Source organism: Rhinoderma darwinii, chromosome 8 (genome assembly GCF_050947455.1).
Source record: "Rhinoderma darwinii isolate aRhiDar2 chromosome 8, aRhiDar2.hap1, whole genome shotgun sequence".
In the NCBI taxonomy this organism is placed as follows: domain Eukaryota; kingdom Metazoa; phylum Chordata; class Amphibia; order Anura; family Rhinodermatidae; genus Rhinoderma; species Rhinoderma darwinii.
In genome coordinates this window covers 6,770,525-6,788,029 of record NC_134694.1, presented here as the reverse complement: position 1 = coordinate 6,788,029, position 17,505 = coordinate 6,770,525, and the positions used below count along the sequence as shown (strand labels likewise).

General features: G+C 40.3%; 2 protein-coding genes across 5 annotated transcripts in view; one reads left to right on the top strand and one right to left on the bottom strand.

The window, feature by feature from the left end:
* Positions 1 to 440: 440 nt before the first annotated feature.
* Positions 441 to 2,176, bottom strand: MRPL41 (mitochondrial ribosomal protein L41). Its single transcript, XM_075834795.1, has 2 exons — positions 2,070 to 2,176; positions 441 to 1,038 (listed from the first exon to the last, which is right to left on the bottom strand). The coding sequence occupies exon 2, from the start codon at positions 919 to 921 to the stop codon at positions 514 to 516; it is 408 nt and encodes a 135-aa protein (XP_075690910.1). The 5' UTR covers positions 922 to 1,038; positions 2,070 to 2,176; the 3' UTR covers positions 441 to 513.
* A 59-nt stretch (positions 2,177 to 2,235) lies between these two features.
* PNPLA7 (patatin like domain 7, lysophospholipase) overlaps positions 2,236 to 17,505 on the top strand; it is a 118,989-nt gene continuing 103,719 nt past the window's right edge. For 2 of the 4 annotated variants that reach the window (XM_075834784.1, XM_075834785.1), the window contains exon 1: positions 3,988 to 4,181. The gene's annotated coding sequence lies outside the window, so the exon portion shown is untranslated. Of the gene's footprint in view, positions 2,330 to 3,987; positions 4,182 to 17,505 lie in introns of those variants that run through there. The other 2 variants (XM_075834783.1, XM_075834782.1) reach the window with 2 other exon arrangements.

Below are 17,505 nucleotides of genomic sequence, written 5' to 3'. Positions count from 1 at the left end.
CTGTTTAGGTGTTAAGTTAATTTGGTGGCATAACCCTGGTAGTATGAAAAACGGCCAGCCCAAGTTTATCCACCACCGTTCCAATCGATCTCTAGAATAAAAGGGGGCTTCACTGCTACGTAAAGGTTTCCTTCAAAATTTGTTTTGCTTTTTCGGACCTCCGTAATATTGTACATTCTCTTAAATGTATAATATGGCAGGAACAGAGAGCACGTCACGGCCCCTTCTCTATCCTCAGGGTAGTTCTTCCACAAGCAGAAGACGTGAGTAATGTCAGATAGACTGGTTGCTAGGGACATGCTGCCTGGCAACAGTGTAGTAAAGACTTTGGTTGTTAGGCAGTATTTACTTAGCAACCAGACAAGTCATTTCATGCGATTCCGCATCTCCGTCTGCAGTATTTTCCGAATTATATCGTAAAGAAATGAAGACACATAAGCAGCATTTGGTATGTTCCATATAATTACAAAATACAGAGCTAGAAAATGGGTTTTACATCTAATATCATCTGGGCTACTGGACATAATTCTTTGGATACAGCTTGAATAATTTGCCTTCCTGCGTAGGTTCAAATCCGTACTTCTCCAGATTATTGGGATCAAAGGCGCCGTTCTCAATGTCCTTCTGTATGGCCGGAGCGGCGGTTTCCGTAAACAATTTCTTGGCCGTCATTTGTTCCTCAGTCCCCGCGGGAGCCTTATAAGAGACGTACGGCCTTAGCTTGAACCCGCTCAGATCGGGGACTATAAATTCCGGCACCATCTCTTTGACTTTGACAAACTTATTGTTTGCGGTCAAGAAACCGACTCTCTTGGCTCCTCGTCCTCTGTTGAAGGACCTGGGTCCCATTTTGCTAGTGATTTCAGCCATTCGGTCAGAACCTCGAACAAATCCACGAGCGAGATTCTGAAGGAGCCCCATGGTGGCGGACTAGAAGAAACAAAAGGGTTCCTGTGAGTCTTGGCATTATATTTACGTCAGGAACAAGAGGTCACCATTGTGGATGTGTACGGCGACAGCCGCCATCTTGAAAATTATCTGCAGGAAATTCGAGTAAAATTCCAATAAAAGGAAAATCCTAGAATCGACAATTGATTATTATGGTCTGATCTCTGAGACCCCCACCGATCACAACAGAGGGGTCCGATCCTCCTCACTGCAGCCCGGACTCAAATTGTTCCATAGACTGGACTGTGAATGGAGCCGCAGCGCGCGTGCTCGACCGCCACACCATTCAATCTGTTCCTCGAGAAGTGAGGAGGAGCGGGGAATTCGTGACCTCCGTTCTTGCGATCGGTGGGGGTCCCAGCGCAGGATCCTCAGCGATCATTCAGCAGCTGCCGACTCATACCCCATCAAAAGTTTATAACTATCACAGATATTAATAGCATATCGCTAGGATATTCCATCACTTTCTGATTGGTGGGGATCCAACGACCCGGACCCCAACCGATCCGGAGGCTGAAGGGGCTTTTTTAGCGCTGCGCCCCTTAAATCCCAGGATCGGTGGGGATCCCAGCAGTCAGACCGATCTTTGATGGGGATAGCCCTTTAGTCCAGTATCATGGGAACCTGGATAGGTGCCGGATTATCAAATATTCCGGATTATTGGAAGGTTAAAAAAAAAAAGCAATTTTTTTTCCTGCTGTCCACTTCTGCCATAAAGGCGCAAAACCGCGGAGAAGGCGATCACGTGACTGGACGAACGTCACGCCGTGTTATGCCACAGCCATTAATTACACCGGACGCGAATGCAGAATTGCGACAAGGGTTACGCATGCAGGCGAAAAGATTGCGTGCTACCTCTGCTTTTGCATATTACTAATGGTTGTGGGGACGCAATTGGTGATTTTGAAGGTGCTAAATATCGTTCCGTAGAGATAAAACTGTAGGTTAAAACATGGTTTAAAAATAAAAACAATTCCAATAAAAATCACTAATTGCAGGCTGTTAGAATATTTGGGGGAGTTACTTATATCGGGCCGACGCTATATAATGAGGGTAAAATCACAGCACCCCGGCCTCCTCCTGAGAAGGTGCGTCCCGTATGATTTTAGGGTGACCCTCACCTTTAGACAGCGCCGTTCGTTCCTAAAGTCAGCGTCGTAAAGCTGCCGCAAATCAACCCGTGCGTATCAAGCCTCGTTCTGATCACTCCGTCCATCCAATTACAGAGTACTAGTTATTGACGAACACTGATTGGCTATGTAAGGTTCCGACATCGCGCATGCGGATTGAGAGACAGGCGATTGACGTAGGAGGCGGGAAAAGGCAGCAGCAATTGCGCATGTGACGACCTCAAGAGTTTCTGAGGCGACAGATAAAGAAGGTAGTCGGAACAGTTCTAGAAGTAAATAAATTATGATGGTAGAATTAGAATAAAAATGAAAAATAGAAAAAAAAATATGGATGAAGTGACAAAGGTGACTAAAAAACTCTAAAAAAAAGCATGGAGGAGGCGTAAGTCTAGGATATGCGCGATGAAGTAACGGATTGTGCCGTATTGAGTGTGTGGAAACTGCGATGAAACTCGTCCTCAATAAAATGGTGTACGCGTCCCTACTTTTGACTGAAAACAAAGGGCGTGGCTACTTAGTGACACGTAATACAACATTATGAGTAAAAAATGGCGCACATGAGCGCAAAGCTAGACCGGGTCACACAAACGACAATTTTATGGTCTCCTTAGGTTATGGACGCACCACGTTTTTTGTCAATCAGAAAAAATCTGTCAGTTCACATGACGTTTTTTTGCCGCTGATTTTGACACGGAAACTGCGTCAGAATCAGCACCAAAAAACGGCCCAAATGTCCCTCCATTGAATTCAATAGGAGCCAAAGGCTTTTTTTACCGGGCGTTTTTTGACCACTCGCGGAAAAAAAAGGCGGCCGCCCCTATCTCGGAGCTGTTTCTGCCTTTGAACCTCCATTAAAATCAACGGGAGGCAGAAAAATATGCGCCGCTCGTTTTGAAGCTTTTTTTTGGCGCGGTTTAAACTTCATTTCCGTCCGGATTTTTCAGGCATGTTTTGAAATGCGCGAGTTTTTTACGCATATTTTTAGCTGTTTTTTTTAAAATTTGCCAAATGGAAAAACCACAAGCGTTTGTTTGTTTTTTTGTCAAAAATTGCTGCAAACGAACGGTGCGTTTTTTTCCTGCCTCCCATTGTTTTCAATGGAGGTTCAGAAGTGGAAACTGCTCCAAGATAGGACATAACGCATTTTCGTTCCGCGAGTGAAAACCATCCGGGGAAAAAAAGTTTTTCGCCAGTGATTTCGACATGCTCTTTGTGTCAAAATCTGCGCCAAATAAAGTTATTTCAACTGGGCCTAATGTTTTATAAATATCACCCATTTATAGCTCTAGATCGCTGTCGCGCTGCCCGCCTCGCAGTAATGACAGTGAGCCGCGGATCGCAACAGGACCACATTTGCTTTCGTTATTTTGATGCGAACAGGGCGACAGCCGTCTTTGGCCATGCAACCAAAGTCCCCTTGTAGCCCTAACCTTAATGCCATAGCGCTACCTTTTTATTTTTCCACATTTCAGCGAGTGACATCTTCAGAAACCTATTACCATCCTGTATAACGCTATGACGGCGCTAGGGATTGAACATGTGATTACAGGTGCCCTTTAATAGGTGCTGTACACATATGTATTCCGTGAGCTCCCCCTAGTGTTGAATGCAGGCAGCCAGATTCTTACATCTTTGTTTAAGGGGGGCGGGCACTCTGCTGGCACTGTTTCTGTGGCAATATTCATGAAGCACTCTGATAGGAGGAGGCTGGCGCTCAGGGGGTGGGGCCTCTACGTAGGGGCGGGGCTTACGTTGTCACATTTCGAGTCATTTCCGTTGTATTTCTCTTTTATGTTTCCCGTATGATTGACTTTGTTATCCCGCCCTCGGCTGGGACCTCCTTGTTTATTACAACCTCCTCTCCTTCGTGCATCCCCCGGTTCTCAGGCGGATCACTGCTCAGGCTCCTTCTCCAGGCTGCGCTGCCGTACACATGGGGGGCGGCACCGGCAGTGCCAATGATAGAGCAGCCCTCTGATTAGCCAATGCTCTATCGGCTGACAGCCAATCCGTAACAGAAAACACCAGTCATGTGACGAGTCCGCGGGTGGGGGCAGAATTAGAGGAGGAGGCCGGGACGGAGCGCTGTGTACGGGACCGCCGGTAAGTGGCTGGGGGAGGGGTGGTTGATATTGCATGCAGAAAGCTATTGGCACCGTGTACACTGCGGAGTAATGTCCCGATACACGGGCCTCGGAGGAGTTCTGTTATTGTGGACGGTAATATCTGTTCGTATGGACCGGATACAATACACTCCAGGGGCTGAGGTGGCCGATCAATAACAACTTTCATAGACGTCCAGAAAGTTACACCGCACAGTAATGTCTCTGTATACACTGCAGGATGATATCTGGATATATTATACACTGCACAGTAATGTCTCTGTATACACTGCAGGGTGATATCTGGATATATTATACACTGCACAGTAATGTCTCTGTATACACTGCAGGGTGATATCTGGATATATTATACACTGCACAGTAATGTCTCTGTATACACTGCAGGATGATCTCTGGATATATTATACACTGCACAGTAATGTCTCTGTATACACTGCAGGATGATATCTGGATATATTATACACCGCACAGTAATGTCTCTGTATACACTGCAGGATGATATCTGGATATATTATACACTGCACAGTAATGTCTCTGTATACACTGCAGGATGATATCTGGATATATTATACACTGCACAGTAATGTCACTGTATACACTGCAGGGTGATATCTGGATATATTATACACTGCACAGTAATGTCTCTGTATACACTGCAGGATGATATCTGGATATATTATACACTGCACAGTAATGTCTCTGTATACACTGCAGGATGATATCTGGATATATTATACACTGCACAGTAATGTCTCTGTATACACTGCAGGGTGATATCTGGATATATTATACACTGCACAGTAATGTCTCTGTATACACTGCAGGATGATATCTGGATATATTATACACTGCACAGTAATGTCTCTGTATACACTGCAGGGTGATATCTGGATATATTATACACTGCACAGTAATGTCACTGTATACACTGCAGGGTGATATCTGGATATATTATACACTGCACAGTAATGTCTCTGTATACACTGCAGGGTGATATATTATACACTGCACAGTAATGTCTCTGTATACACTGCAGGGTGATATATTATACACTGCACAGTAATGTCTGTATACACTGCAGGGTGATATCTGGATATATTATACACTGCACAGTAATGTCTCTGTATACACTGCAGGATGATATCTGGATATATTATACACTGCACAGTAATGTCTCTGTATACACTGCAGGATGATATCTGGATATATTATACACTGCACAGTAATGTCTCTGTATACACTGCAGGATGATATCTGGATATATTATACACTGCACAGTAATGTCTGTATACGCTGCAGGATGATATCTGGATATATTATACACTGCACAGTAGTGTCTCTGTATACACTGCAGGATGATATCTGGATATATTATACACTGCACAGTAATGTCTGTATACACTGCAGGGTGATATATTATACGCTGCACAGTAATGTCTCTGTATACACTGCAGGGTGATATCTGGATATATTATACACTGCACAGTAATGTCACTGTATACACTGCAGGGTGATATCTGGATATATTATACACTGCACAGTAATGTCACTGTATACACTGCAGGATGATATCTGGATATATTATACACTGCACAGTAATGCCACTGTATACACTGCAGGGTGATATCTGGATATATTATACACTGCACAGTAATGTCTCTGTATACACTGCAGGGTGATATCTGGATATATTATACACTGCACAGTAATGCCACTGTATACACTGCAGGATGATATGATATCTGGATATATTATACACTGCACAGTAATGTCACTGTATACACTGCAGGATGATATCTGGATATATTATACACTGCACAGTAATGTCACTGTATACACTGCAGGGTGATATCTGGATATATTATACACTGCACAGTAATGTCTCTGTATACACTGCAGGGTGATATCTGGATATATTATACACTGCACAGTAATGTCTGTATACACTGCAGGGTGATATCTGGATATATTATATACTGCACAGTAATGTCTCTGTATACACTGCAGGATGATATCTGGATATATTATATACTGCACAGTAATGTCTCTGTATACACTGCAGGGTGATATCTGGATATATTATACACTGCACAGTAATGTCTCTGTATACACTGCAGGATGATATCTGGATATATTATATACTGCACAGTAATGTCTCTGTATACACTGCAGGGTGATATCTGGATATATTATACACTGCACAGTAATGTCTCTGTATACACTGCAGGGTGATATCTGGATATATTATACACTGCACAGTAATGTCACTGTATACACTGCAGGGGGATATCTGGATATATTATACACTGCACAGTAATGTCTCTGTATACACTGCAGGGGGATATCTGGATATATTATACACTGCACAGTAATGTCTCTGTATACACTGCAGGATGATATCTGGATATATTATATACTGCACAGTAATGTCTCTGTATACACTGCAGGATGATATCTGGATATATTATATACTGCACAGTAATGTCTCTGTATACACTGCAGGGGGATATCTGGATATATTATACACTGCACAGTAATGTCTCTGTATACACTGCAGGGTGATATCTGGATATATTATACACTGCACAGTAATGTCTCTGTGTACACTGCAGGGTGATATCTGGATATATTATATACTGCACAGTAATGTCTCTGTATACACTGCAGGGGGATATCTGGATATATTATACACTGCACAGTAATGTCTGTATACACTGCAGGATGATATCTGGATATATTATACACTGCACAGTAATGTCTCTGTATACACTGCGGGGTGATATCTGGATATATTATACACTGCACAGTAATGTCTCTGTATACACTGCAGGATGATATCTGGATATATACACTGCACAGTAATGTCTCTGTATACACTGCACAGTAATGTCTCTGTATACACTGCAGGGTGATATCTGGATATATTATACACTGCACAGTAATGTCTGTATACACTGCAGGGGGATATCTGGATATATTATACACTGCACAGTAATGTCTCTGTATACACTGCAGGGTGATATCTGGATATATTATACACTGCACAGTAATGTCTCTGTATACACTGCAGGATGATATCTGGATATATTATATATTGCACAGTAATGTCTCTGTATACACTGCAGGGGGATATCTGGATATATTATACACTGCACAGTAATGTCTCTGTATACACTGCAGGGTGATATCTGGATATATTATACACTGCACAGTAATGTCTCTGTATACACCTCAGGGTGATATCTGGATATATTATATACTGCACAGTAATGTCTCTGTATACACTGCAGGGGGATATCTGGATATATTATACACTGCACAGTAATGTCTGTATACACTGCAAGATGATATCTGGATATATTATACACTGCACAGTAATGTCTCTGTATACACTGCGGGGTGATATCTGGATATATTATACACTGCACAGTAATATCTGTATACACTGCAGGGTGATATCTGGATATATTATATACTGCACAGTAATGTCTCTGTATACACTGTAGGGGGATATCTGGATATATTATACACTGCACAGTAATGTCTCTGTATACACTGCAGGATGATATCTGGATATATTATACACTGCACAGTAATGTCTCTGTATACACTGCAGGGTGATATCTGGATATATTATACACTGCACAGTAATGTCTCTGTATACACTGCAGGGTGATATATTATACACTGCACAGTAATGTCTCTGTATACACTGCAGGGTGATATCTGGATATATTATACACTGCACAGTAATGTCTCTGTATACACTGCAGGATGATACACTGCACAGTAACGTCTCTGTATACACTGCAGGGTGATATCTGGATATATTATACACTGCACAGTAATGTCTCTGTATACACTGCAGGGTGATATCTGGATATATTATACACTGCACAGTAATGTCTCTGTATACACTGCAGGATGATACACTGCACAGTAACGTCTCTGTATACACTGCAGGGTGATATCTGGATATATTATACACTGCACAGTAATGTCTCTGTATACACTGCAGGGTGATATCTGGATATATTATACACTGCACAGTAATGTCTCTGTATACACTGCAGGGTGATATCTGGATATATTATACACTGCACAGTAATGTCTCTGTATACACTGCAGGATGATATCTGGATATATTATACACTGCACAGTAATGTCTCTGTATACACTGCAGGGTGATATCTGGATATATTATACACTGCACAGTAATGTCTCTGTATACACTGCAGGATGATATCTGGATATATTATATACTGCACAGTAATGTCACTGTATACACTGCAGGGGGATATCTGGATATATTATACACTGCACAGTAATGTCTCTGTATACACTGCAGGGTGATATCTGGATATATTATATACTGCACAGTAATGTCTCTGTATACACTGCAGGGGGATATCTGGATATATTATACACTGCACAGTAATGTCTCTGTATACACTGCAGGGTGATATCTGGATATATTATACACTGCACAGTAATGTCTCTGTATACACTGCAGGGTGATATCTGGATATATTATACACTGCACAGTAATGTCTCTGTATACACTGCGGGGTGATATCTGGATATATTATACACTGCACAGTAATGTCTCTGTATACACTGCGGGGTGATATCTGGATATATTATACACTGCACAGTAATGTCTGTATACACTGCAGGGGGATATCTGGATATATTATACACTGCACAGTAATGTCTCTGTATACACTGCAGGGTGATATCTGGATATATTATATACTGCACAGTAATGTCTGTATACACTGCAGGATGATATCTGGATATATTATATACTGCACAGTAATGTCTCTGTATACACTGCAGGGGGATATCTGGATATATTATACACTGCACAGTAATGTCTCTGTATACACTGCAGGGGGATATCTGGATATATTATACACTGCACAGTAATGTCTCTGTATACACTGCAGGATGATATATTATACACTGCACTGTAATGTCACTGTATACACTGCAGGTTGATATCTGGATATATTATATACTGCACAGTAATGTCTCTGTATAGACTGCAGGGTGATATATTATACACTGCACTGTAATGTCACTGTATACACTGCAGGGTGATATCTGGATATATTATACACTGCACAGTAATGTCACTGTATACACTGCAGGGTGATATCTGGATATATTATACACTGCACAGTAATGTCACTGTATACACTGCAGGGTGATATCTGGATATATTATACACTGCACAGTAATGTCACTGTATACACTGCAGGGTGATATCTGGATATATTATACACTGCACAGTAATGTCTCTGTATACACTGCAGGGTGAGATCTGGATATATTATACACTGCACAGTAATGTCTCTGTATACACTGCAGGGTGATATCTGTATATATTATACACTGCACAGTAATGTCTCTGTATACACTGCAGGGTGATATCTGGATATATTATACACTGCACAGTAATGTCTCTGTATACACTGCAGGGTGATATCTGGATATATTATACACTGCACTGTAATGTCACTGTATACACTGCAGGGTGATATCTGGATATATTATACACTGCACAGTAATGTTTCTGTATACACTGCAGGGTGATATCTGGATATATTATACACTGCACAGTAATGTCTCTGTATACACTGCAGGGTGATATCTGGATATATTATACACTGCACAGTAATGTCTCTGTATACACTGCAGGGGGATATCTGGATATATTATACACTGCACAGTAATGTCTGTATACACTGCAGGGTGATATCTGGATATATTATACACTGCACAGTAATGTCTCTGTATACACTGCAGGGTGATATCTGGATATATTATACACTGCACAGTAATGTCTCTGTATACACTGCAGGGTGATATCTGGATATATTATACACTGCACAGTAATGTCTGTATACACTGCAGGGTGATAGCTGGATATATTATACACTGCACAGTAATGTCTCTATACACTGCAGGGTGATATCTGGATATATTATACACTGCACAGTAATGTCTCTGTATACACTGCAGGGTGATATCTGGATATATTATACACTGCACAGTAATGTCTCTGTATACACTGCAGGGTGATATCTGGATATATTATACACTGCACAGTAATGTCTGTATACACTGCAGGGTGATATCTGGATATATTATACACTGCACAGTAATGTCTCTGTATACACTGCAGGGTGATATCTGGATATATTATACACTGCACAGTAATGTCTGTATACACTGCAGGGTGATATCTGGATATATTATACACTGCACAGTAATGTCACTGTATACACTGCAGGGTGATATCTGGATATATTATACACTGCACAGTAATGTCTCTGTATACACTGCAGGGTGATATCTGGATATATTATACACTGCACAGTAATGTCTCTGTATACACTGCAGGGTGATATCTGGATATATTATACACTGCACAGTAATGTCTCTGTATACACTGCGGGGTGATATCTGGATATATTATACACTGCACAGTAATGTCTCTGTATACACTGCGGGGTGATATCTGGATATATTATACACTGCATAGTAATGTCTCTGTATACACTGCAGGGTGATATCTGGATATATTATACACTGCACAGTAATGTCACTGTATACACTGCAGGGTGATATATTATACGCTGCACAGTAATGTCTCTGTATACACTGCAGGGTGATATCTGGATATATTATACACTGCACAGTAATGTCTCTGTATACACTGCAGGATGATATCTGGATATATTATACACTGCACAGTAATGTCTCTGTATACACTGCGGGGTGATATCTGGATATATTATACACTGCATAGTAATGTCTCTGTATACACTGCAGGGTGATATCTGGATATATTATACACTGCATAGTAATGTCTCTGTATACACTGCAGGGTGATATATTATACGCTGCACAGTAATGTCTCTGTATACACTGCAGGATGATATCTGGATATATTATACACTGCGCTCTATACAATTGACGGTAATATCTCTATATACACTGGGAGGACGTCACACGGTATATAGTAACGTCTGTACACCTTGCATTACAGAGTAAAATCACAGTATACGATAATCTCTGTATACTGTGCATTGTAAGGTAATGTTAACACTGTATGATGTGACTTTTGTGTTCAGAAGGGGTTATAATGAATGAAATGTGGGAGGCAGCTCGGTGACATCTTTTCAACAGGTATCTCATGAGTATCAGTGCTCCAGGAGAAAGCTCAGTTTTCTTCCATGTTTTGTGTCATAGGTTCAATTCAACTGATTTTTTTATTTTTTTTCAAATACAGATGTGATGGTTGATGATACCGAGTGCTATGAATTCCTTTGTGTTTTTTTTTTTAAATGTATTTTTTTCTTGTGTATTAATTATTGAGCAGTGACTGGAGAACGCAGATGGTTAGAAGCCGGGTAATTAGATAAAGTGTATATATATATATATGTGCAGCTCCTGCTAAATGCTGGATGTCATTTCCACTCTTCTGCTTCCTCTAAAACCAGACGTGATGTGGTAGAATGTAATGCAATAGTTGTGTAACTTGGTACACTTTAAGTGCACATCTTGTTTTGGTATGTTTTTTTTACCCCAGAAATGAGTATAATCTTTGCGCTCTGTTCACATCCGCATTGGAGCCTCCGTTGCTGATTTCATCATATTTGCTGGACAGAGAGATCATGTTTGCAGCGCTAGTTTGTCCGTCAAAATTATGGAAACTATGGCAGAAACCCGATGGAACACGTTAAAATCCATGGGGCTTGTTTTTAATACTGGACAACCCCTTAATACCAAAGGATCCAGTACCCCCCATACTAGTGATTGGAGAGGGTCCCATCTGCAATCAAATATTTATCACCCATCTTGTGGATAGATAGTAAATAATTATAGTGGGAAAAGTCGTCTTAAGGGCTGCGGCCACTTCCACCATGCAGCAATTTAACAGAAGCAGTTTATGGCGTATTCCTAGAAGGGGGGAGTCTGATCTCCTGGGATCCAATATTATCACAAGATGGGGGGGTCCCATGTCCCCTGTTACTCATCAGCACCTGGCGGCAGATAGGAGCATAAGCGAGCAGAGTTGACGACTCGTGCCGGAGGTAGAAATTGTGTGTGATTTTTCAGAGAGTTGGTACTCCACATAAAAGAAACTTGAGTACATCTGAAAATGCCATTCATTGCTCATCTTGGTTGATCCTACAGCACTTTTTATCCAGAGCTTCTTGGTGAAGGAATTAAAAGCTTCAAGTAGAGAGTAGACCAGCACTTACACAGGCAGAGCGTCAGGACATTGGGTGCAGGGTTACGGAACTGTGTAACAATGCAAAAGTATGTACCATTTGTTTGTAAAAACGCTTGATTTTCTGCAAGCAAAATGTGGTTGACTTTCCACAGCGGTAGCACCTCGTAGGGTTATGTCCTCGTAGGGTTATGTCCTCGTAGGGTTATGTCCTGCGTTTCCTGCCTGCTGAACTGTCCCTACTGTATAATAAGTATTCCAGCCTATTACATCATTGGACTTTGAGCATTTTGTCTCTTTGATTCCACTAGTTCTTGACATGACCGCCTATGACAATGCACAGCAATGCAGCCTTTGTGTGTGACATTTGTCCTGGAACCGGATTTGTGTAACCTAATAAAACACCTTGCGCCCCGCTGCTCTGCCATTTCCACACAAATCCTACTTTAGCTTTAATTAAAGAGGCCTCATAGATTGCAGCATTGCTCACGATTGATGATCATGTCTTCTAAGGCCATTGGGTTTCCAGTGTGTTGTAAATAAAGTCTATTAGGACATATGGATGCCAAGTGGGACCCCTCACCCCCTCTATTAGCTAAGCTCTCTCACTGGAGGTTATCTTTGCCTTACACAGTTAATTGTCAGTGGTTGCCATTGGCGTCCTGAATGAAGAGAGAACAAAAGTGCCGGGTGTCCACTACCAATAAGCTACACCTGCCCTTAGAAGTGACAGCAGTGTGACGTAAAGTTACGTGTAGCACTAACCTAATTACAATAGGGATCTCCCTTTTTTTTCAGAGTTTCCCTTTAAGTGCCATAAAGGTGTTCGGCTGACTTTTTCCCCCGACTCTCTTATAAATCTGCATTCTGGGCCGACTCGCCGCGCATGCTTATTTTTATGTGGAAAGGGGAATAAGCCTCTGTCAGAGCTGTCTCATCTCCTGTGGGAATCATGGGTTGGGTATGTTTAAATCCATCAAGCCTGATCCTCCTTTAGGCTGGGTTCACACGACCTATTTTCAGACGTAAACGAGGCGTATTATGCCTCGTTTTACGTCTGAAAATAGGGCTACAATACGTCGGCAAACATCTGCCCATTCATTTGAATGGGTTTGCCGACGTATTGTGCAGACGACCTGTCATTTACGCGTCGTCGTTTGACAGCTGTCAAACGACGACGCGTAAAAATACAGCCTCGTCAAAAGAAGCGCAGGACACTTATATACATTATATGCAGGACACTTATATACATTATATGCAGGACACTTATATACATTATATGCAGGACACTTATATACATTATATGCGGGACACTTATATACATTATATGCGGGACACTTATATACATTATATGCGGGACACTTATATACATTATATGCGGGACACTTATATACATTATATGCGGGACACTTATATACATTATATGCGGGACACTTATATACATTATATGCGGGACACTTATATACATTATATGCGGGACACTTATATACATTATATGCGGGACACTTATATACATTATATGCAGGACACTTATACACATTATATGCAGGACACATATACATTATATGCAGGACACTTATATACATTATATGCGGGACACTTATATACATTATATGCGGGACACTTATATACATTATATGCGGGACACTTATATACATTATATGCGGGACACTTATATACATTATATGCGGGACACTTAGATACATTATATGCGGGACACTTATATACATTATATGCGGGACACTTAGATACATTATATGCGGGACACTTATATACATTATATGCGGGACACTTATATACATTATATGCGGGACACTTATATACATTATATGCGGGACACTTATATACATTATATGCGGGACACTTATATACATTATATGCGGGACACTTATATACATTATATGCGGGACACTTATATACATTATATGCGGGACACTTATATACATTATATGCGGGACACTTATATACATTATATGCGGGACACTTATATACATTATATGCGGGACACTTATATACATTATATGCGGGACACTTATATACATTATATGCGGGACACTTATATACATTATATGCGGGACACTTATATACATTATATGCGGGACACTTATATACATTATATGCGGGACACTTATATACATTATATGCGGGACACTTATATACATTATATGCGGGACACTTATATACATTATATGCGGGACACTTATATACATTATATGCGGGACACTTATACACATTATATGCAGGACACTTATATACATTATATGCGGGACACTTATATACATTATATGCGGGACACTTATATACATTATATGCGGGACACTTATATACATTATATGCGGGACACTTATATACATTATATGCGGGACACTTATATACATTATATGCGGGACACTTATATACATTATATGCGGGACACTTAGATACATTATATGCGGGACACTTATATACATTATATGCGGGACACTTAGATACATTATATGCGGGACACTTATATACATTATATGCGGGACACTTATATACATTATATGCGGGACACTTATATACATTATATGCGGGACACTTATATACATTATATGCGGGACACTTATATACATTATATGCGGGACACTTATATACATTATATGCGGGACACTTATATACATTATATGCGGGACACTTATATACATTATATGCGGGACACTTATATACATTATATGCGGGACACTTATATACATTATATGCGGGACACTTATATACATTATATGCGGGACACTTATATACATTATATGCGGGACACTTATATACATTATATGCGGGACACTTATATACATTATATGCGGGACACTTATATACATTATATGCAGGACACTTATACACATTATATGCAGGACACTTATACACATTATATGCGGGACACTTATATACATTATATGCGGGACACTTATATACATTATATGCGGGACACTTATATACATTATATGCGGGACACTTATATACATTATATGCGGGACACTTATATACATTATATGCGGGACACTTATATACATTATATGCGGGACACTTATATACATTATATGCGGGACACTTATATACATTATATGCGGGACACTTATATACATTATATGCGGGACACTTATATACATTATATGCGGGACACTTAGATACATTATATGCGGGACACTTATATACATTATATGCGGGACACTTATATACATTATATGCGGGACACTTATATACATTATATGCGGGACACTTATATACATTATATGCGGGACACTTATATACATTATATGCGGGACACTTATATACATTATATGCGGGACACTTATATACATTATATGCGGGACACTTATATACATTATATGCGGGACACTTATATACATTATATGCGGGACACTTATATACATTATATGCGGGACACTTATATACATTATATGCGGGACACTTATATACATTATATGCGGGACACTTATATACATTATATGCGGGACACTTATATACATTATATGCGGGACACTTATATACATTATATGCGGGACACTTATATACATTATATGCGGGACACTTATATACATTATATGCGGGACACTTAGATACATTATATGCGGGACACTTATATACATTATATGCGGGACACTTATATACATTATATGCGGGACACTTATATACATTATATGCGGGACACTTATATACATTATATGCGGGACACTTATATACATTATATGCGGGACACTTATATACATTATATGCGGGGCACTTCTATACATTATATGCCGGACACTTATATACATTATATGCGGGACACTTATATACATTATATGCGGGACACTTATATACATTATATGCAGGACACTTATACACATTATATGCAGGACACATATACATTATATGCAGGACACTTATATACATTATATGCGGGACACTTATATACATTATATGCAGGACACTTATATACATTATATGCGGGGCACTTCTATACATTATATGCCGGACACTTATATACATTATATGCGGGACACTTATATACATTATATGCGGGACACTTATATACATTATATGCAGGACACTTCTTTGGACGTTTTTGGAGCTGTTTTCTCATAGACTCCAATGAAAACAGCTCCAAAAACGGACGTAAAAAACGCCGCGAAAACGGCGCGAAAAACGCCGCGAAAAATGCGAGTTGGTCAAAAAACGTCTGAAAAGCAGGGTCTGTTTTCCCTTGAAAACAGCTCTGGATTTTCAGACGTTTTTGGTCACTACGTGTGCACATACCCTTACAGATACATCTGCTGTCTGGGGAGACTCATAGATGTATATTATGGCTTTATTAAATAAAGTCATAATATTGTTATCCATGGTCTAGTATTAGTTAATTGTAGTCACAACTATATTCAATGCAGAACATACAAAATAAATAAATAACCATGCAGAAGGAAAACTTGCTGGGGAGTAAGTAAGGTCAATGCATTACAGTTGTCTAGGTCACATTTTCTTTAAAGATGTTCCAAAAATTAAATGTTAGGCCTCACACACACGGCCGCAAACAATCGTCCACATTTGCGCACTGCGCTCCCATTATAAAGTATGGGAGCATGTCCATAAAATAAAAAAATAGGACATGTACTATTTTTTACGGAAGGTTTCTACGGCGCGGAGACCCTCCCGTGAGTAAATGGGTTTACAATTTCATCGGTAATTATCTGATCTGTAATTACGGATGAAAACTACGGTCGTGTGTGTCTGGTGGTTTTCATTCCTGTCAAAAATAAAATAAAATCTGCAGTAACTATAAGCCCTTGAGGTCCCCTACACACGATTGCGGTTCGTTATTATGGGCACTCCCATATAAAGTACGGGAGCACGGTCCATAAAAAGCAAAATCTAGGACATGCCCTATCTTTTGCAGAGGCTTTCTACGGCACGGACACCTTCCCGAATATACGGGAAGGTGTCCGTTGTCAATAGAAGTGAATGGGTCCGTAATTATGGACGAAATCTACGGTCGTGTGCATTAGAGCGGAGCCCTTGAGGCCTCCTCCTCTGTCAAGTTAAGAATTTAAATGTAATGGCGACCAATATA